Below are 22,758 nucleotides of genomic sequence, written 5' to 3' on the forward strand. Positions count from 1 at the left end.
AGCCCTCCTCACTTGCTCCCCCTCGTAGTTCGATCGCGCGAGATTTGGGCAAGGCGCGGGGGCGGGAGGGAGCGGAGACACAACAAATATGGCGGCCGCAGCTGCGACGCTGACGAACGCCGAGGCGGTGGCGGCGGCGGCGGCGGCGGCGAAGGCGAACAAGGCTGTGGGGATTATTCCGTGCAGTTGTCAGGAGGTGAGTGACGGGGTGTCAGCTCCTACGGCGGCACCGCGGCTAAAACAGGGCACATTGCCGAAATGGTGGGAGGTAAAGTGCCCGGTTCATCGCGGGCCGGCTGTCGCCGCCGTAGCCTTGTTCACGGCGGAGGGTCGTGCGCGCCCCGTGGGCTGGCAGCGTGGTGACTCGGGACCTTCTTAGGTCGAGCGTGTAGGTGACTGGGTCCGCCGCCCCGAGGCTCACGAGGCGGCGCCGTCGGGCGGGAGCTCGGAAGCTCAGGGTGGGGAGCTGCCTCTTACTTTGACAGGTGGCGATCCGGGGGGGAGAGCGCTCCCTGTGTGGCGTGTTCTTGGGGTGACAGAGTCAGGAGTCGACCCCAGAAACCCCAAAGGGATTCCTGGAGAGGGTGTTTACTCCGACGCCGGTCCCCGGGATGCTGTTGGGAAGGAGTTTCTAAACCTTCGAGTTTTCTCCCTTGAACCTTCCAGGACTGGTTTCTACTGCCCTGTACTTTCCAATGCTGGGGACAGGTGAGGTCGGGGAGGGTGGTACAGCTAATTGCTCTTCAGATTCATTCAGGATTTACGTCCCCAATCAACTGTCGGCAGTGCTCGTGGATGCTCAGCGGAGTTTCTCACTCGAGCATCTTAAGTGCTCTTCTGTGTCTAACCGTGGATCCAAAGTGTAGTGGGTTGTAGCTGCCAGTAACCACGGAAGCCCCATTTAGTGACCTCTTTATGCCCTGGTCAGAACCGGACAGAGAAGGGACAAAAGAGAGAGAGGACCTGAAGACTTCTTACATTATGAGACGCAGGGAAGTTTTATTGAGAAGACACAAAGTGAAGACAGCGGTTTAAACTATCTGGATTATTTGTAAAAATTTTACTTGACTTTATGTAGTCTTCAGCCCAGCTGAGGATGAACGGCTTATTTTTTTTTTTGAGGGGGGGGGAGTTCCTTCCAGGGAATTGAGATGTTTGGTGTTCTTTTCCTGCAATGGTCCTGTGTTTCCGAGGGTACTGTAACTGTTGTACTATAAGCTAATGAGTGAGGATCAGCTAATTCCCTTGTTGAGCTTTCGTGGTTATTACAGGTATTTCCCTAGTATATGGCTAATGTACCTTTTTATGCAACTATACTTATTCAGCAATACTAAGCCTGACATTTCTGGATGTATACCGTGAATAACTGAAATTAATATATATTAAATGTGGAATGACATTTAAGTTTTGGCTAAAAGTAAGATCACCAGTGGCAATATGCTAGTAACATAAGTGACATAAGTAATATAAGGATTTAATTGTGGGCCACCACCATGCTTTGCTATTGCATGCTTTATTTTTGCTTTTTTGTCTGCTTAGTTTTTTGGTGGTTTTTTTTTTCTCCAGTTAACGTTAATGGTATGCAAGTTATCTTATTAGCTTATTAAACCTGTAGTCCCTAGTAAAGTTTTGGTTTGTGTCCCTTTCTTTGCAGATTTCTTGTGGCTTTTGAATTTTAGTTGAAATTCCCTCCATGGCCTTTTGGAGTCCTTTGGTGTGTCTCCAGAGTAAATTTCAATTATTCGACATATCGGTAGTGTTGCAGTGGAAAGAAAAAGGTGAACTAATTTGGGGTGAAAAGGTTAGACTGTATAATTCTTTTTTGGATTTCTTCTGATGTAGTTTTATTTCTGTTTTACTTTTTTTTAAATGTTTTCTGATTTCTCAAAAGAGGCTTAATCACAGTGGTCATGCATTCAGAGTCTTTAGCAGATAGGAACTCAGGAATTCTGTTTGAAGTTCCATGTTACTCTGTCTAAGCCAAGTCTCATTTGTCAGCCTTCTTTACTAATGTATATTCTCTTGGAGAGTAAACCTTTCAATGACCATATGGCCTGCCTAACCTCTGTGTTAAATTATTACATTAAAAGTTAGGGCTAAGTATTCTTCCTTACTGTTTTGTAGCCCTTCAGTTTAAACATTTGTTTGTATATTTTTAAATGGTACATAAATGAAATACACTGTACTGTTCTCTAATCAAGTGCTTTCAATTCTCCCTTAATCAGTGGGGAAGGCTTCTTGGTTTAAATTTATTTATTTTTATTTTATTTCATTCATATGGGTGTTTTGTCTACATATATGCATGGTGCCCACAGAGGCCTGAAGAGGGCCTTGGATCCCATGGAAGTCAAGTTAGAGATGGCTATAAACCTCTGTATGGGTGCTGGCAATCCAACCTAGGGCCTTTGCAGGAGCAGCCTAGCCCTTAACTATGAGTCATCTCTCTAGTACCCTTGTTTTGTTTTGTTTTTGTTTTTGAAAGGTTCTATATATTTTATTGGTGAACAAACCAATTAGCTTATGTGGAAGAGATAAAAGCAAATGAAACCCAATTTAAACATGCTGTATACTGGGTTTTATTATCAGTTTTTATCTGAATCCCTTGGGGAGTAGAACAGTTGTTTTGTTTCCTGGCTAGGAATTGCTTGATCCTGGAAGTCTTGTGAGAAAACATGGTGAGAAGCCAAGTTAGGTGTTACGTTGCAGATAGCGGAGGACAGAAGACCCTTTCATTTTTATATTACTTGTTTCATAGTTGTACTTATCTTTCTGTTCACATCTTAATACTTATTTTAAATAATTAGTTTCTGATTTAAAGGTGTTTGACTATATATGCATGTACAACACATATATAGGATATGTGGAATATTAATTCTTAGATATTTTTCCTCTACTAGCTTGGGCAATCTCTGCTTTATAATCATAAGGGTTGGAAGTTATTCTCTTCTTTAGTTGGTGAAGTAAACATATAGCTTAGTTTATGCTATTATAACAAATTGCATGAACCATGTCCTACTTGGGTTTGTACTGCTATGATAAGACACCATGGTTAGATGCATGTGGTGGTGCACGGCTTTAACATCAGCACTAGGGAGACAGAGGCAGGAAGATCTCTGTGAATTCGAGACCAGCCTGGTCAGCATATAGTTCCAGGACAGCCAGGACTATGTAGAAAGGCCTTGTCTCAAACAAACAAACCATCACAACTAAAAGTAACTCAGGGAGGGTTCATTTTATCCTGTATTTCCGTGAAACATTCCATCACAGCAGAATGTCAGGGCAGGAATTCTTGCAGGACAGGAATTGTGGCACAGAAGCCATGGCTTTTCCTTCATGCTTACTGGCTTGCTTCTCATGGCTTGCTCAGCCTGCGTTTTATACAACCCAGGACCACCACCTGCCCAGGGATGGCACCTCCCACAGTGAGCTGCCCTGCCACATCAATTGATTAATGAATCAAGACAGTAGCCCACAGGTTTGCCTACAGGTGAATCTTATGGAAGCAGTTTCTCAAATGATTCCTCTTCCTCCAGGCATTGTGGTGGCTCAAGCTTTTAATTCTAGCACTCAGGAGGATCTCTCAAGGTGAGCCTGGTGTACAGAGTGAGTTCCAGGCCAGCCAAAGCTACCCTAATGACACCGGGTTTGAAAACAAAAGTCTCTTCCTGGATGTGCCTTGATTTGTGCCAGGCTAACAAAAACCAGCTATCACGGGCTAGGGGGTTTAAACAAGCATTTCTTAAGGTTGGGGGCTGAGAAGTTGAGTTTGAGGTGCTAGCAGGTACGGGATTTGGTTTCTGGTTGTATACTCATAGGGACGAAAACAGAAGGCAAACTGTTATTCTTATAATCCTGTTCTGACGGCTCCACCCTCACAACAAATGTCATATTGGAGGTTAGAATTTCAGCATAGACATTTTATTTTATTTTATTTTTGGTTTTTCGAGACAGGGTTTCTCTGTGTAGCCTTGGCTGTTGTCCTGGACTCCCTTTGTAGACCAGGCTGGCCTTGAACTCACAGCAATCCACCTGCCTCTGCCTCCCAAATGCTGGGATTAAAGACGTGCGCCACCACTGCTTAGCTCAGCATAGACATTTTCATTTGGAGCAATATCAGTTAGCAAAGATATTACCTTGGGATATAGCATTACAATTTGTAATATTGCGAATGCTTAAATATGTTTTTTTCTGATGACATTTTACATTGAAAATTTGAGTAATTTCTTGGCTAACAAGTCCAAGGTATTGAGTTCACAACCAGTTAGGAAGATACTGAATAAAAAAATAAATAAAAAGGAAAGGATGTGACTGCTTGGTGGAGGAGAAAGTTTATTATAGCTATGTAGGAGAACATAGCCAGAGTCAAACATCTGAGAGTGTCCAGAGTGGTCCTGGCCCTGAGCCATGAGGGGAGAGGAAACGGGAGAAAGGAGGACCCAATGCTGCAGCCAGGAGGCTGAAAGTACTAAAAGAACAAGTGGTCAAAATGACTTGATTATATAGTGCAAGGCAGCCAGGCCCCTGAGCTGGAGAGTTTGGGTGGGGGTGGGGGTAATACAAGCCAGGTGGACCTGTAACAGGTAGGGACTGAGGGATGCTGGGAGAACCTTGTGGCCAGATCCTCTTTGATATGTTAAGTAGGCACTCAGCCTTTTGTCTATGGTTTGAAATTTACCAGATGCCATTTTGAAAGACAATACTTGCTGAATTTCTAAAGTGTATACAGTTAGTTGCCCTCTGTATGCTGGGGGATTCACTATAGGACCCCTTGTAGATACTACACTCAGAGAATGTTCAATCTCTTACCTAAAATGCAATAGGATTTGCATGTAACCTGTTATACATCCTTCTATATACATTGTTTTTTTCTTTTTTACATGGGGCTTTTATGTATTGTTCAGACTGTTCTTGACTCCTTGAAATCTCTTGCCCTGGCCACTGAGTGCTGGGTTTATAGGCACACCCTGGCATTCCCTTTAAATATTATTTAGATTGTGTATACTTTATACAGCATAAATCATTCTGATTCTGTATTGTTTAGGGATGTCAAGGAAAGTAAGTTGAAACTGTTCAGGATGCATTTTAAAATTTTTTATTTTTATTTTATTTTATTTTATTTATTTATTTATTTATTTTTCAGACAGAGATTCTCTGTGTAGCCTTGACTGTACTGAACTTGCTTTGTAGGCCAGACTGGCCTCAAACTCACAGAGATCCACCTGCCTCTGCCTCCTAAGTGCTGGGATTACAGGTGTGCATCACCACCACCTGGCCTGCATTTTAAAATGTTTTCCATTCACATTTGGTTGAATCCATGTATATACCATTTATATTATGTTGGTAGAGGTTTTTAAATTTGTCAGTATTGAACAATATCTTCAGATATCAGGTTATATAGGAAGTTCTTGTTATTAATAGGATGGTTTGAATGTGGGTTCTTTTGAAAACCTATATTTTCTATTTATAGCAGGGAGTCTTTTTAATTTTTTAGATAATTTATTCACATTACATCCCAGTTGTTATTCCCTCACTCTTATCTTCCCTTCTCTTCCTCTCTCCCTCCCTCTCTCCCTCTCTTTTTTGTCCTATTCCCCTCCCCTAGACCCGTGACAGAAGGGTACCTCCTCCCACACCATATGACCACAGCCTATCAGGTCTCATCCAGATAGCCTGCTTCCCCTTCTTCTGTATACAGGGAGTCTTTTTTAGCTTCAGAATTACTGTTTTCCATTTCTTGTGCTTAGAGGTATTGACCTGAGGTGGAAGAAGTTGAAGTTTGAGCCAAAGACTCCACTTAGATTTAGGCATGTATCATTCATACAAGTCTGTTTCATTTCCTATTGCTATGTAAATAGACAGTTTGTCATGCCTGCTGTCCACAGATATATGTAACATAGAGGATGCAGGTCTGATGGACAAAGATGCTTAAGGATGAAAGAAAGGTCACTTTGTTTTTAAATCATGGACGGATGTGTAGATTAAACCATGGGAGTATTGAGTCCTTAATTCAGAAGCTGCTCTTCATGTTTGCAACATTTTCAGTTATTTCCTCAGCATTCTATTTTCTTTAATTCATCATGCTTATTTGATAGCAGCCTACAGTTTTATGTCAGAGAACACAGTGAAATTTGTAATGTGACAATGTGAATAGCTAAGACTGTCAAAATATGTCAGCTAAGCTCTGTAATTGGGCTCATTTCTGTCCTTAAACTTTAGTTAGATGTATAAAAATACCATTTTCTTCTGCTTGCTTATGGTAAGTCTGGCGTTTTTGTTGCATTGTCACATGTTGTATCATAGCATTGCTAAGCTTTCTAATCAAGATTTGGTAAGATTTGTCTTGCTTATAGAAGCTCATTAAAGTACATTCATTTTTGGGAGCATGTATCACTTTACATATATATTGATTGGCAAAAAGAAATTCTGAATTACAATGTAGTAAGTGGAATTTTTCTTAATTAAAGCTTTTTTTGTGTATTATGTGTGGGTGCATATGATGTGGAGGCCAGAAGTTGGCATTAGGAGTCTTCTTCAAACTCTGTACCTTGTTTTTGAGACAGCGTCTCTCATTTAACCTGCAAGCTCTAGGAATCCTGTCTCCACGTCCCCAGTACTGAGGTGCCTTCTGCCATGTTTGTCCTTTCGTGTGGATGCTAGGGATGTGAACCGATCCTAATACTTGCATGCCTCATTACTGACTGAGCCCATCTCTTCCGTCCTCTTTATAGATCTTATAATCAGCACACAGACAACTGATAGAGTCTCATAGCCTTTATAATTAAAAAAAAACTATACTGGATATGATTAATTTTAAAATTAGCATATCTTAATTGTACAAAAGGGTCTTTTTATGACATTCTGTAGGTGCTTGTGATATGCTTTGATGCCTGTGTTTTTTGTTTGTTTTGTTTTGTTGTTTTTTGTCTTCCTTGTCTCTCTTTTCTATTTCTGTATTCTTAATAGTCCCCCCATTTACTCTCACGTCCTGTCTTATTTTTTTAATTGAAAATCCATCTCACCTCCCCCCCCCCTTTTTTTTGAGACAGGGTCCTCAAACTCACTATGTAGTAGAGGCTGGCCTTACAGTAATTCTACCACCTCCATCTTCTGAGTGCTGAATTACAGGTAAGCAAGGCCTGGATCTTAATCATGAGGATATTTTTCATTGGCTGACTTGCTCATGTTTTCTAACTAAAGAGTAAATTTGAAAAAACAAATAATTAGTTGACACAAATAGCCAGGAGTGGTGGTGCCTGCCTTTAATCCCATCCCAGCACTTGGGAAACAGAGGTAGGTGGATCAGTGTGAGTTCAAGGCCAGCCTGGTCTACAAAGTAAGTCCAGGACAACCAAGATAGCAAGCAGGACAAGCAAGATACCCTGTCTTGAAAAACTTAAAAGAAAAAAGAAAAAAATCAGTTATACAAATAATAGGATGCAACTAGTTAATACCATAAGATAAGAAAAATGATGATTAATAAGGTTGAGAAAGCTGAATAAGACTAAGGCATGTGATTTAAAGAAGTGGCCTAACAAGATAAGAAAGGACAAATTTGGGAAACTGTAGGTAGACTTAGAAAATTGCAAACTGAGATATATGAGGTAACAGAAACTAAGATGGCTAATGCTTGTTTCACTAATCTAGGGAATATATAGATGCTGTTTATTTTTTCCCTTTTTGCCATTTTATTTTATTTTTATTAATTAAACATTTTTTACATATACATTTATATTATTACACATATATACAATAGATTGCTGTGACAAGAAGAACCATGACACAATCAGGAATTATATAAATGTTACATTCTTAGTGTTTTGGCTATTTGTATTTGACAGCCTTGAAGAAAACATCTTTCCTATTTCGGTGCAGCTAAAATTCTGAATGTAAATGAATTTCCATCACATAATGTCATTATCTACTTAAAACATCTATTTAGACCTAAAAACATCTTAACCCCTAAACAACTAAGCTTCATTGTAAAACTAAACTACTTGGTCTTCAACTCCATCAGAGACTTGAGAAGGAATAAACTTGATTACCTGAGTATGCCGGAAGTGCAGGTTAGTAGCTTTCCAAATGAGAAGATGACAGAGACAGTTTACTACCTGAATAACTACTCAAAACTCTCTATAACGTTGGAGCATCTTCTTCAGCCTTCTGGCCCAATATATCTGATAGTATTCTCTCTCTCTCTCTCTCTCTCTCTCTCTCTCTCTCTCTCTCTCTCTCTCTCTCTCTCGGTTTTGCAAGACAGATTTTCTCTGTGTAGCCCTGGCTGTCCTGGACTGCCTTTGTAGACCAGGCTGGCCTCAAACTCACAAGAGATCTGCCTGCCTCTGCCTCCCCTAGTGCTGGGATTACAGGTGTGCGCCACTGTACCCAGTGTTAATTATATTTTCTAACCAAGTTGATGAACTGATAAAAGAAGTGAAACAACTTTGAGTCTGAGAGCAAGGTATAGTTTCATTTCACTGTAAAAATAATTATTCCAAAATAGCATTGTCTCAGATTACCATGAGCTCTGTAGGTTGCAATATTTTATATATGATTAATATAAAACTTAAAAGAGCACTGCCAAGTTGCATTGTTGTTTTAGTTTATAAAATGGGAATTTACTGTTTAAAAGGTAAAAGAGATCCTATTCTGTTTAGGGTCTAAAGCTAGTAAGGTTGACATAAACCAAAATATTCAGTTTTCATAGAATAGACTACTAGTAGCCTTTTAAAAGAAATTAGTAATAACAACTTTTCAAACCTTCTAGATAGCTTCTAAGAAAGAAGGAAAGAATCACTCAGAAGATTGCATTTCCTGAAAGTTCATCCACCTGTACGTCCTTATTTGGTGAAATAGCTTCAAGCTGAGAACAGGTTAATATTAAAGGAGAAAGAAGATAATGAAAGTAAAATATATTAGCTTGAGGTCAGTAAGTATTAAGGGAAATATCAGCCTTGCTTCTGTCATTGCCTCAGGGTATCTCTGCATTGATGTAAAGGTTAATTTCTGCGTAGAGGCACAGTCAAAGGTTGGTCTTGTCCACTAGGGTCCTGGTTGTAGTATACAAGGTTTGCTTCTTATAAAGTCAGTGAAGTTTTTGTAAATTGAGAAATGTGCTTTTATGAAATTCCTTCATTCCTCAACCCCTGTCATTTAAAAGCTTGGGCCAGGGACTAAAGAGATGGCTGCCACTCTTTGAGAGTAACTGAGTTTTGTCTGTGACTCATAGTCCCCAGTTCCCCAGTTACAGGGGAACTGAAGCCCATTTTTGGACCCAGTGGGTGTACTACATACATGGTGTACACACACATGCACACACACACACACGCGCGCGCACACACACACACACACACACATACACAAATAAATCTTTGAAAGAGAAGAGCCAAGAGTCTCCTTCTTGGAGAAGGAGAATAATAATAATAATAATAGATTCATATTACTGAGGTAACAAAGACTTGTTGACAATAAATTTAGCTCTAAGGATAGACAGGCCCAGTGGAATAGAATAGAGATAAACTTCCATGAACATAATTACCTAATTCAGAGAGGCAATCCTGGAGCCTCTCTGGAATTGGAAAAGCATGATGTATTAAATGCATATAACTGAGACAGTTGGGTATTTCTTGGAAAATTATTCTTTTGATTTTTGTCTTATACCAGTTACAAAACTAAAGTCTGGATAAAATATGAAATGTGAAAAATATTTTCAAGGAAACATTAAAGTCTATATTCAAATAAGATGGAGGCATGAATATTGTAAATAGGACACAAACAGCTATAAAATGTAAAAAGAAAAGGATAGGTAAATTGGATTACATTAAAACCTTCTGTTCAGGAGGGTGGAGAGATGGCTCAGCAGTTAAGACCACTTATTGCTCTTGTGAAGGATCCAGGCTCAGTTCCTAGTACCCACATAGTGGCTCACAACAACTCCATTCCATGCTCACCATCTGACCTTGTGGACACCAGACATACATGATGTACATGTATACATGCAGCAAGTCATTTACATACATAAAATAAAAATAAATAATTTTTTTAAGCCACAAGAATCATGTTATCTCTATATATACCTAAACTTATATATAATTGTTGCGGGGGGAGGGGTTTCAGTGAAGTTATGTCATTTGGGGTGAATGCTTCATAGACTAACAAAAATTCCAGGATTGACATAAAAAAAACCCCTACTTTGGGGTTGTTGGCCAGCTGAATCCAAAACATGGGCTGTGGCTGTTGCATTTAGTTACCTCTCAGAGGTTAGGAGTAAGTCCCAGTTGCTGAAGATACCATGCACATCAGATACAGGACTCATCAGAGGAGTCAAGCTGGATCTGGCCTGAAGACGAGCTTCCATAGTACCTGAGTGTGCTATGCAGTCACCCGAGGAGGGAAACAGTCAATAATCCTACCTGGCTGGAACGCCTGTAAACTGCAACAATGGCCAGCTGGGCATGAGACCCCAAAAGGGTCACTAGTGGTAACTGGCCTGAAGGTTCACCCAACAGGAAAGAAATCATGCCTGGTAGTGAGTGAGGCCATGGGTCTTAGAGAGAACCTACTAGCACCACTTTAATAAACCGGCATAAATTCCCCACAGCATTCCAAATGCTTATCCTTATACCCACAGGTAAATACATTTAGCCCTCACTCCTCCTCAAAGAAGTTTCTCTCTGCAGCTGATGGAGACCATTACAGAAAACCTCAAGTGGTCAGATGCAAAAAATAAGCAATTATGGGGAGCCTAGCCCTACTGGAACATCTACAACACAGTTTCTGCACCCAAGGCTCAGGGAACATCTTAGAAGAGAGGGCAGAAAGATCATAAAAGCCAGTGGACCAGGAAATGTGCTATGAGAGTATGTCTCCTAGAAATGAAAGGGAAGCTACAGCCATGATATCTCAACAAGACCTGAACAATGACAGCACTAATGCTTGTGGAAGGGGGAATTCTCATGGGACCCCTCCCGAGACAAAGAACTGCAGAAAACTGACTGCTGAGAGAGGGAGAATTAACATTTCTTAGGGCTGAGCCCTCTAATTGGTTATCCAGTACTAAGTTGTGAGCCCTGAAATTATATAAATGCAAGCAACACTAAATGGATTTGGAAACATGAGAGGTGTTGGAGAGAAAAGGAGGAGTAGGGGAAATAGTGTGGTTATATTTTAATTAGAAGTAAGTAAAATCTGCTTTTGCTCCCAAAGACTGGCAGCATGCAGAGGGCATGCATATGTCTGAGCCAAGTGGAGTCCCAGCACTGACGAAGTGGTCCCAAGCCCCCATCCCTAACCCAGAAGCTGTCTCCAGTTGATACCACTCATGAAAGAAAAATTAGCTCTCTCCAACAGAGTCTCGCTGGGTATACAAACAACTCTTAAGGACAGACCACACACCCAGTAGTAGATAGCCAGTACAAATGAACTCAGTGGCATTTTTGGAGGTTCCCTGTCTCATAATGTTTGGACATTATTTTTATTAATTTTATTTTTACTTACAGGTCTTTTGCATATATATTATGGTTTCCACCCTTGTGTTTTTATGGGATTTCTGTGTGTGTAAATGTGTGTGTGCATCTTTGTGTGTTTCTTGTGTTTTTTTGGGGGGGGGTTGCCTCACTTTCTTGTTAATTAGTTTTTATTTTATTATTAATTTTAGATGCCGTTTTGTATTTTTTTCTTTTTTCTTTTTTCTTTCTTTCTTTCTTTCTTTTTTTTTTTTGCCGTTTTGTATTCTAAAAGGAGAGAGAAAGGGTGTGGATTTGGGTGGGTGGGGAGTTGAGGAGTTGCAGGGGGTACTCTAACCAGAATATATTGTATTAAAATCTACTTTTAATTTAAAAATACCTTAAAATGCTCAACAGAAGACTTGGAGATAAAGCCTAAAGCATATATTTCTTGTATTCCAGTATCCCACTGATTACATTTTATAAATTAATTCTTAATTTTAAAATGTGGGTGAAAATCTTATCCAAATGAATTCTGTTTTGGTCCAGCCTCATTTTCTTTTGATTAGTATTTAGTGTTGGTACTTTTATGCTTTTACATTAGTTGTACTGACACTTGCTTTCAGAAAAGAATCTTACCTCTGCAGTGTCATAGTTTTAATGTTTAATAATAAATTCTAGGCCATGTATTATCCCAAATTCTATTTTTTAGAAAACAAAACAGTACTGTAGAGGAATGTTAATTCAGAACACGGCTGTTCTGGCAAAAGATCACATCCAAAGACCTTCTAGGTCTGTGTGATCCAGCTGGAATACAAACATGACTTTAATCCAGGAGACAGAGGCAAACAGATCTGAGTTCAGCGCCAGCCAAGTATAGAGTAAGTATCAGCTAAGAAAAGCTTAGGGCCAGACGTGTGGTACGTGCCTTTAATCCCAAAGGAAAATAAAGTTAGTTTGTAGAAGGAAGCACCCAAGTTTGAAAGTGATGTCTAATTGAGTGACAGAAAGGGTGACAAATCAGAGAAGATTTGATAAGATACGATATGCCCAACTCTCGCAAGAGGAGAGGAAAGGGAAGCTAGTTAAGAGCAGTTGTACCAGGAAAATAATAGATGAGTTGCAGAGAGAGAACTCAGGTGAAGGTGGAATGAGCCAGAAAATAAGAAGCCAGAAGATTAGAACAGATTGCTGTGTTAGTTTGAGGCCAAGCAGAGCAATTCTGGGCCAAGAGAGAAGTCGGATTCAATAAGTCAGTTGGAAGAAAAGTTTGAACCAGAACAGCTGAGTTGAACCAGCCAGCCCAGAGCTCAGTAAGAAGAAGAAAGGGTGAGCTTAGTAAGCAGTAAGTGCCAGAGGCTGAAAACATTCTAGGCCTAGGTTAGATTGGATGGAGGCTAGAAGCTTCTAGGACTAGGCTTAGGGTAGCAGACAGAGCCAGTGAGCCTCCCAGAGAACAATTGAAACAGGTGAATAAAACTCCTTTTACACAGACAAAAAAAAAAAAAAAAAAAAAGAAAAAGAAAGAAAGAAATTATAAAGATAGTTAAATTGCATATAAGTGACCTGGTAGTTAAGGGGTGCTCTTCCAGAGTTCCTGAGTTCAATTCCCAGGAACCAACCACATGGTGGCTTACAGCCATTGATCTGATGCCCTCTTCTGACATACAGATGTACATGGAGATAAGAGTACTCATACTTAAAACAAAAAAACAAAATAAACACCCCTCCCCAGATGCATATGTATAATGAAGGACTTGTACTTAAAATATTATGAAGAATTTTATCTATTAGAAAAGACAGAAAATCTAAGGGAAAACTAACAATAATTAATCAAAAGAATATGAGTAGCCACTCACATACAACTTCATTAATCATCAATGACTATAAATCAAAACTGGAGTGATAATGCCACATACCCTCCAGAAGAGCCAGAGTGAAAAAGCTAAGTGCTGGTGAGAGCGTGAATCAGCTATTCTTACTCATGTGCTGGTCGGAGAATAAATCAGTAAAATGACTGAAAAAGTATTTGACATTGCTTAAAGCTGGATGTGCATACACTTGCACTGCAGTTCCTAGATAGCCAACCCAGATGTGTATAGGTAGGTTTCTGGAATTTTTTTCCTAAACTCAAATTATTAATGAGTAATTTTTTTAGCTCTAATGGCTAGCAGTAGGTATGCAAAGATCATTCACTTTTCTATAGCTTAGCTTTTTCTTAAAATCTAGCATGTATATAGAGAAGCTTAGAAGTCTTGAAGCTTGGCCTCAGCCCAGAAGCTCCTTTTATGTCCCTTCCAGTGCTAGGCTCCGGCTGCCCTAGCAGGCAAGGGCTACGCTCTCCTCACTCCTAGCTGGATGCTACCTTTGTCATATACTAATAACCTTTGTCAGCTCTGCTGCTCAACGCTGTGATGGTGAGATGTGTGTGTGTCGCTGCATGCAGCTGAGATTTCTTGTTTTCACTGCTGTAGCCCACAGTGTGATCATGCTACAGACAGTTTATATATGGTACAATTTCAAATTGTCTTTTTTTCTGCCTTGTTAATTTATATCCATTGTCTACAACTAAGTTTAATTATTAAGTCTATTTTTTCTTTTTCTTTTTTTGAAGACAGGGTTTCTCTGTGTAGCCTTGGCTGTCCTGCACTCTTTTGTAGACCAGGCTGGCCTCAAACTCACAGAGATCCACCTGCCTCTGCCTCCCGAGTGCTAGGATTAAAGGCGTGCGCCACCGCACCCAGCTTAAGTCTCTTTCTAACTGTTCTGTATATGTCTTCTTTAATTTTCTAGATAGATTATAAAGTATGTAAAGAAAGTAAAGACAGCTGTTTCTGTTGCTATGTGCAATGTCTTATACAAAGTCTTTTTTTGGCTATACTGTTTTATTTTGTGCTGTATTTTTCTTAAATAGTATAAAATTATTTCTGGGTTATTTATTTCCTTGTTCCCTAGATATAACAAACTTTCAATTTAAAAAGAAAGAAAGGAAGAAAGAAAGAAAAAAGCATCAAGATGGGTGAAAAGAAACCAGAGCCTTTGGACTTTGTGAAAGACTTCCAGGAATACCTGACACAGCAGACGCATCATGTGAACATGATTTCGGGATCAGTCAGTGGAGACAAGGAAGCAGAGACTCTTCAGGGAGGTAGACTAATTTTAATACTATTGAAAAGTTCTCATTTGTAAGTGTAGTAACGTTCATGTATAGCTTTCCGTTCTATGAACATCACTGTCCACTAATGTAGATCATTCCTTTCTTTTTCTAGAAAGATGCAAGGTATTTTCTCTCTTCTCTTAACATGCAGATTTTTGCTGAGACAAAGATTTAATGTAATCTAGAGAACTGTACAGTCCTGTTACCCTTGTTTGTCCTTAATGTCTTCAGCTGATAGTCAATTCAAAGAACCCAGAGAATCTGTCCATCAGGCAACATGAGTCAGACCTGAGCCTCAACTGGGGATCTCTTCTCTTAAGTGAAAGGCGGCTGGCCACATTCACCCATTCGGGAAGAGAAACTAAGTTAGATGGAGCAAAGATTTGGTGAGCCTGCGAGAGATGAAGTTTCTCTAGTTTGTGGATCACATACACCGTTCTTAGCCTAGCTCAGTCAGCTGAGCCCCACCATGGGACTCATCTAAAGCTGCTTTCCTATAGCTTGCAGTCGGAAAATTGCTTTGTACAATTAGAAATGATTGAGAAAATACAAAAAGGATGTAATAACACATGAAAAGTATATGAAATTTAAGTTTTATTGTTCATAAATAAAGTTTTATTGGAACACATACATGCTTACTTCACATATTTCTAACTTGTTTGTACTGCTGGGGATCAACATCTATGCATACATTAGGCAAGTGCTGTCCAGGGAACTATTTCGCCCCTAGACTGCTTATTTCCTATAGCTGCTTTTATGGCACAGCAGCAGAGTTGGGTGTCGTGATAGAGACAAAGCCCACCTGGCTTTAAGTGTTCACTACCTCAGCCTTGTAGGGAACATTTGTTGGCCTCTGGCCATGAAGATGCAGGGACTGGCAGCAGGGATCAGGGGTCACCCCCAGAGTTTTGTTAGGAACATGAGCATCAGGTCCTGCCTGCATCTAGTGATTCAGTTTATTTTATTAAGATCTCCCTAGTAACTGATGCACACATCAGAATGTGAGCATGCAGGTCTTTGGAAAACGGTTGGAGAAAGGGAGACCACACGCAAGCCTGGTCTCTCCAATTGGTTCCTTTTGGACCAAGCTGGCAAAATGGTTTCTGCTGAAGGGCAGAAGAGAAGGAATAGGGTTTGAATTGAGCACATGAGGACTGTGCCTCCTGGCGTCTAGCTGCAGTCCTGTTCCCATGAAGGAGGAGGAATACAAATTCCGCCTCTTCCTACAGTGTGAACAGATTCCAGGACTGGCACTCAAGAGGCCAGGGTGTTGTGCCCACGGCAGCTCCTAATCATGAGTACCTGCTCCGTCTGCTTGTTTCTACAAAGCTGGTTCCGAGGAAGAGCAAACACCCCGCCATGTTAGTTCCTTACACTCAGAGCTCTCAGATACCTTGTTTTCCTTGGGGTACTCAATTAGAATGTTATGGTCCTGCAGCTAACTCAGTATCGAGACACAAATAACTGACTAAACAGAATATCCAATAATTGTTTTTAGAACCAAAGACATTGAGTAGGTGTTTTAGACCTGTAGGAACTGTTAATTAAAAATGTTGCCATGACCAGTGTCATAGACACTGCACCTATGTGTGACTGTGATGTCAGACGTGACAAACTTTATTCCTCTCTCTTTTCTTCAAAAGCATGTGAGAGTTGGCAAAACTTACATGTAAATAATTTGAGGTCCCCTTTAAATGTTCTTAGAATATAATTCTACTTTTATATAAACTTTGTCCCAGTTTAAGAAGTCTGAGTATTAGCTGGGCACGATGGTGCACACCTGTAATCCCAGCACTTGGGGAGGCCAGGCAGGTGAATCTCTGAGTTTGATTTTTTTGTTTGGTTGGTTTTTGGTTTTCGAGACAGGGTTTCTCTGTGTAGCCTTGGCTGTCCTAGACTCACTTTGTAGACCAGGCTGGCCTCGAACTCACAGCGATCCACCTGCCTCTGTCTCCCAAGTGCTGGGATTAAAGGCGTGTGCCACTACACCCGGCTCTCTGTGAGTTTGAGACCAGCCTGGTCTACAAGTGGAGTCCAGGACAGCCAAGGATACAAAGAGAAACCCTGTCTTGGGGAAAAAAAAGAAGCAGCAGCAGCAGCAGTAGCAGCTTGAATAGTTTTATGAATTAAGCTCTTGGGACGGAAAGCTATCAGTTTGTGGGAGATCTTCGACCACTTGAGTCTAACCTGCTGAACTGGGTTGATTCTGAGGTGCATGACTTCTTTTGCTTCTGCTTATAGCTGGAACAGACGGTGATCAAAATGGACTTGATCACCCATCTGTTGAAGTTTCCCTGGATGAAAACTCAGGAATGTTGGTAGACGGGTTTGAAAGGACCTTCGATGGGAAGCTCAAGTGTAGGTACTGCAACTATGCCAGCAAAGGGACGGCCCGGCTCATCGAGCACATCAGGATCCACACAGGTAATGGAGAGACAGCTGGGCAGGGAGAGCAAGACCACTCAATTCTCACTGTTCCAAACGTAAACATTTGTTGGGTAGTAATTCCATTGTTTCTACAAAGTAGTGGCTTTTTAAAACAAATACTGAGGAAACCAGCTTAGAGAGCTTGATCCTCCTGTCCATTTTCCTCCTTGGTCTACATACTGGAGAGATTATTTCTAGGGTGAATGCTCTGTCTTTCTTTTCACAATAACCTTTACATTCTAGAAAAGAGAACGGCTTCTGTACAGTTGCAAAGTGCACTTGCTACACCCATGTCTCCTTATCCACCCTTTTGAGAAAACCTTCCTAAGTATAAGTACGCCTTGCCCTCACCCAAGCCCCGGTGCTTTTCCTGTGTGTTCCCTGTTCTGCGCCTCTTCATTACATCATGGTGGCCTGAAAGCTTCCTGAGGACATCCACAGATCTCTCTGTACCCAAAGGCCAGCTTTGTGCCCCCCCAGAGCTATCAGCATATCTGGAATGTGGTAGATACCCTGTCCTTGTCAGATGAATGTCTCTCAGTCTCACTTTCTAAATGGTAGTTTTACATATTTAAGAGTTTGGCTTTAAATAAAATTGGTCCCTCTGAACTAGAATAGGAAAGTGAAGAAGCCCTGACAATTTCAAAAGGTATGTCCCATAACTCATATTTGGACCAGGAGTTCACTGTGATTTTGAACTTCCTAGTTTATATAAAGATAAAAAGACGGTTTTTTTTGTTTTGTTTTGTTTTGGGAGGGGGGGTGGGGGTGTTCTGCTCCTTGAGAAAAAAAAGTATTTGTTTATAGATAGATCTGTATACATACACTTTGAAACATAATGCTGATAAGATTCTTTTTATATTTTATTTTATTTTATTTTTTTGAGGGGAATGAGTTAAGACAGGGTTTTTCTTTGTAGCCATGGCAGTACTGGACTCACTCTGTAGACCATGCTGGCCTTGAACTCACAGAGATCTATCTGTCTCTGCCTCCCAAATGCTGGGATTAAAGGTGTATGCCATCTGGCTGATAAATCTCTATTATGTGGGGAATATTTTTTCCCCAAGGGCTAGTTGAAGCTATAATGGGTTTAATACTAAATAGAATCTAAATATTTATCACAAGTTGTTGCTAATGAATTATTAAGCTTTATTTTAGTTCTTAGGTTTCTTTGCAGATTTTACAAGCTTATTATACAATTATAAATTTCTGCAAAGCATTTTATTTTTGTATCAATTCCCACATAGAGTAGACAAACATGAAAAGTCTTGTAAATGAGCTACTCCTGCAGTTTCTCCCATTTCTCTCTCTTACACAGGTGAGAAACCTCACAGGTGTCACTTATGTCCATTTGCATCTGCTTATGAGCGCCATCTGGAAGCCCACATGCGATCTCATACTGGGGAAAAACCATACAAATGTGAATTATGTTCCTTCCGCTGCAGTGACCGAAGTAACCTGTCCCACCATCGGAGGCGCAAACATAAAATGGTACCAGTTAAAGGTACCAGGTCTTCCTTAAGCAGCAAGAAAATGTGGGGAGTTTTACAAAAGAAAACAAGCAATCTGGGGTATAGCAGAAGAGCACTGATCAACTTAAGTCCACCTTCCATGGTGGTCCAGAAACCAGACTACCTTAATGATTTTACCCACGAAATCCCAAATATTCAGACTGACTCCTATGAAACTATGGCTAAAACTACAACTGGTGGCCTGCCAAGGGACCCCCAAGAACTCATGGTTGACAACCCTTTGAATCAGCTCTCTACTTTAGCAGGACAGTTGTCCAGTTTACCACCAGAAAACCAAAACCCCGCCTCCCCTGATGTAGTCTCCTGCCCTGATGAAAAGCCTTTCATGATTCAGCAGCCCTCTGCCCAAGCAGTAGTCTCTGCTGTGTCAGCAGGTATTGCTCAGAGCTCCTCCCCCACAAGTCCAGAACCTCGGCCGTCGCATGGTCAGAGGAACTACAGCCCAGTGGCAGGGCCGAGCAGTGAACCAAGTGCCCACACCAGTACCCCCAGCATAGGAAACAGCCAGCCAAGCACTCCAGCGCCAACCCTGCCGGTCCAGGATCCGCAGCTTCTCCACCACTGCCAGCACTGTGAGATGTACTTTGCAGACAATATCCTTTACACGATTCACATGGGATGCCATGGGTATGAAAACCCTTTTCAGTGTAATATATGTGGATGCAAATGTAAAAACAAGTATGACTTTGCTTGTCATTTTGCAAGAGGGCAACATAACCAGCACTGAACACAATCAACATTGTTTTCTCTCGGTTTGGCCTTTTGGGAGTTTGTAGTTTGCTCTTTAGTTTTGATCATCCCTAATAAGGTATCTGCTAACTTAAAATTTATACATTCTATCCATAAAAGTTTGAAGGTGACAAGGGTTTTGTTAACTTTTCATAAAAGCTGGTCAGGGTTATTTATACCTTAGATAGTTAAATGCATTGATGTTTTCTTCATTTAGACCTGTGAGAGTTAAAGTACGGTCGTAATCTTACCGGGTGTTCGGTTTCCTATACTTGTCCATAAGGACTCCCAGGGTTATCCATATTCTTGATGCTTCAGTATGTACATTACAACTAAATATTCTTTCTACCATATTTCAAAATGGCACAATGAATTTCTTATAAAATCTTTTATAACATTTCAGTGTTTGTAGAGAAACTGCCTTCAAGTTTGCTCTTAGTTAAAATGCTATTTGTGTTCACATAACTTAAGTTGAATTAGTTTCACTATAACCAAAAACAGTGGTTATTTTAGTGTAATAAGTTTTTCTCTCCAAGGGAAAATATAAAACAATTCAAATTTAAGTTATAAAAATGAAAGTGTTGGAAGCTGAAATTTCGGGCTAAATTGAAAGTTGTGTTTGGTATTTGAGATATCTGTTCGTTATTGTCTAGTTTAAACATGAAGTTTTTCATATATATATACATAATATATATTTGAGTATTTTAAAGCCACAGGTAACTATACTAGAGTGCTAGATGCCTTTTTCAATCTGAATCTTTCATTTAAATTCTGCATTCTACTATTATTGGTGTCACGTAAGATTGACAACCATACTGATTATTTTATTCTTCCTAGTCTTTGATGACCAAAGAGGAAGTGGAACTCATCCATCTTATTAAGATGCTTCAAAACAATCTCCAAAGTTTCCTTTTCTGCCTTTTGTACATTTATTGTCCGTAATGACCAAGAAGGATGGGTATAGAAACCCAGAAAAATGTGATAGAGGAAATAGCTACAAAACTGAGAACAAGCCCAAACAGAGCCTAATTCCCTCTGCAGAGTAGGCCGTAGAAGGTACTTTCTGTGAGTCCTCATGGACAGTGACAGTGGGGTAGTCACCATTAGTGGGAAAGGTTAAAGAGTGAAAGTTACTATAATGCACATTTAAATGTGACATTTAATTTGTTTATAGTTAGAATGGTTCGTTCTGCATAGGAAGCTGTTATTTTTGTATTGTGTAATAAGTAGTTTACTCTGAAGAGACCCTGGCAAAACAATAAAACATTGTCACTTACTGTTGGTTTCTGTGTACTTTGCAAATTTTTCATTTTTCATTTGGTTAATATCTTGAAAATATTCCTAATTGGCTTCTTACAGAAATATCCTGTCAAGCATTTATTAACCAAAAATGGCCTCTTACAGTAAATAAGAGGGAAATATTGATGGTGTCTACCCATTAAGCCCCAAGTGCCCTGTTAATGGATCTATGCCCTGCCTCCCAGTGCTAGAAAGCCATTCAGAGGGTGCTGTGCTTGCATAACTAGTCTTGGCTCATCCCAACTGCACTGTTAAAGCACAGCACCAAAGACACTTTCTCTTGTGACCCTAACTTTCTAGTGTTTTGGGTCTGTTTCTTAAATCACTCACTAGATTAGCTTTAGTGCAACACTTTGCAATTATATAACTTGACCTTAATGCTTATTGACATCCCAAAAGAAACAGGTTGTGTTTGGGAAACTTTGCCATTTTTAATGTTTGAATCAACTTAAAGCAATACCCACAGACAGACAATGAAAACTTCCTGAAAGAGGAAGAAGCCCAGTGTGGTGCTGCATACCTCTAGTCCCAGTTGCCTTGGGAAGCAGAGGCAGGAGGATTGCTAGAGCCCAGGAGTTCCCTGCCAGGCTGGGGCAACTCTGCAAGACGCATCTCAAAGGCCAAACAACCCGAAAGAGCTCTCCTTAAAGCCAGCTTTATCATCTGTACATTCTGGGCCAAACAGTGACATGTGCGTTTTGGTTTTCCTGACAACTAAAGATGAATGTGTTGAAGGTACATTTCACTTTAAATATGGAAAAGACTTTTCATAATAATTTCAAACTAGAAGGAACAAATCCTAATTTTCCAGTAACATGAAGAGCACAGTTGGTCTTCCAAAGGTATTGACGCGTAAAAAGCTACAAACACTTCTAAATGCACTAAAAGTTTGAAGCAAATCTACCTTAGAAACTGTTTTGAAATTGTACTTTTAAAGATTTAGGATTTTGCTTAAATATTCTGAGTTAAATTCTGTTTTAGGAAAGATGTTACGTTCTTTCCTTAAATACTAAATATGTTCCTCATTTTATTTTTAACCAAATGTTTTATAGATATGAGTTGAGAGAAGTTTAACGTGCACTATTTATAGTACTTTGCCATTAACAGGCAATGTTCTGAAACTAAATTTATTTTTGTTCAGTGAACATGAGTTTAGATTTTTAAGGTTGGTAATTTATCTCCACTAATATTTTTTTAAGAAACTGTGAAGAGATTAACAGGATAATTTTATTTTAGATTTTACTAATGTAGTGTGTAGCTACAACTTCTTGACATTCAAGTGAAGACTAGACTTTCATTTTGAAATTTTTCCATTGGGTAGTTCCAGTGCTGTTTCATTTTAGAAATGTGTTTGCCATTCATCTGCAGAATTATTTGACAAAGGGAATATTACTGAAAAAAAAACAAAAACAAAAAACAGGTAATTCTCTTAAGTTCTGCAAAAATACTTATAAAATGAAGAATTATTAGAAAAATTTAAATTCCCTGCTAAAGACGTTTTCATTAGTCTTAGGGAGTAGGTATATGCTTATTAGAACTTGTTTTTGTTGAAACCTGGATGTATGGAACATGTTTTCTATGCAAGGTATAAATCTTGCTTTATAGTTGTAAGATACATTACATTGTTTAGGGATCAAGAAAGCAGTTTAATGCTGAAGTAACTATAGTATGTAGTTCCTATTGTGAATAATGCTTTGCTTTTGTAATGTATAAATAAAAATAACACTTTCTAATGACTTGTTTTTTTTGTTTTTTAAAACTAGAACCAAATTGATTTTTTTTTTTTTTAGCAATTTATGACACATAAAAATGTTATAAAAGATTTTATGGCTGGTTAGTTTGAATTTCTAGAATCTCTTATGGAAAGAGTTATTATGAGTTTACAACAAAAGAGCTCTAGATCTAAAACTCAGCCTAATTGTTACAATTTGAATGAGAAATGTGCCCCACAGGCTGCTCTATTTGAACAGTTGGTGCCTTTGTTTCCGAAGGGTGTGGAACCTGAGGGATGTGGTGTGTGTGTGTATGTGTGTGTGTGTGTGTGTGTGTGTGTGTGTGTGTTTGGTGTAAGTCCACCACCCTAGGGCAGGTCTTGAAGGTTTTATCTGACTCTGACTCTGGCCTAGAACTCTTTGCTTCCTTGTCCACAGTGTGAGAAACAACAGCCGTAGTC

The 22,758-nt window shown here is 39.8% G+C and overlaps 1 protein-coding gene across 7 annotated transcripts; it reads left to right on the forward strand.

The window, feature by feature from the left end:
• Positions 1–43: 43 nt before the first annotated feature.
• On the forward strand, positions 44–20,571 carry IKZF5 (IKAROS family zinc finger 5). Of its 7 annotated transcripts, XM_084770538.1 has the most exons (7): positions 47–196; positions 1,655–1,801; positions 7,047–7,125; positions 8,765–8,922; positions 14,397–14,589; positions 16,840–17,022; positions 18,344–20,571. In XM_084770538.1, exons 5-7 carry the CDS (start codon positions 14,457–14,459, stop codon positions 19,282–19,284), a joined length of 1,257 nt encoding a protein of 418 aa, XP_084626664.1. In that variant the 5' UTR covers positions 47–196; positions 1,655–1,801; positions 7,047–7,125; positions 8,765–8,922; positions 14,397–14,456; the 3' UTR covers positions 19,285–20,571. The 7 variants fall into 7 exon arrangements, with proteins under 7 accessions (XP_084626663.1, XP_084626664.1, XP_084626661.1 ...); XM_084770535.1 differs by lacking the exon at positions 8,765–8,922; XM_084770536.1 differs by lacking the exon at positions 8,765–8,922 and having other exon boundaries at positions 1,655–1,778.
• The last annotated feature ends 2,187 nt before the right edge of the window (positions 20,572–22,758 follow it).

The sequence above is a fragment of the Acomys minous genome (genome assembly GCF_964271855.1).
Source record: "Acomys minous genome assembly, chromosome: 2".
In the NCBI taxonomy this organism is placed as follows: domain Eukaryota; kingdom Metazoa; phylum Chordata; class Mammalia; order Rodentia; family Muridae; genus Acomys; species Acomys minous.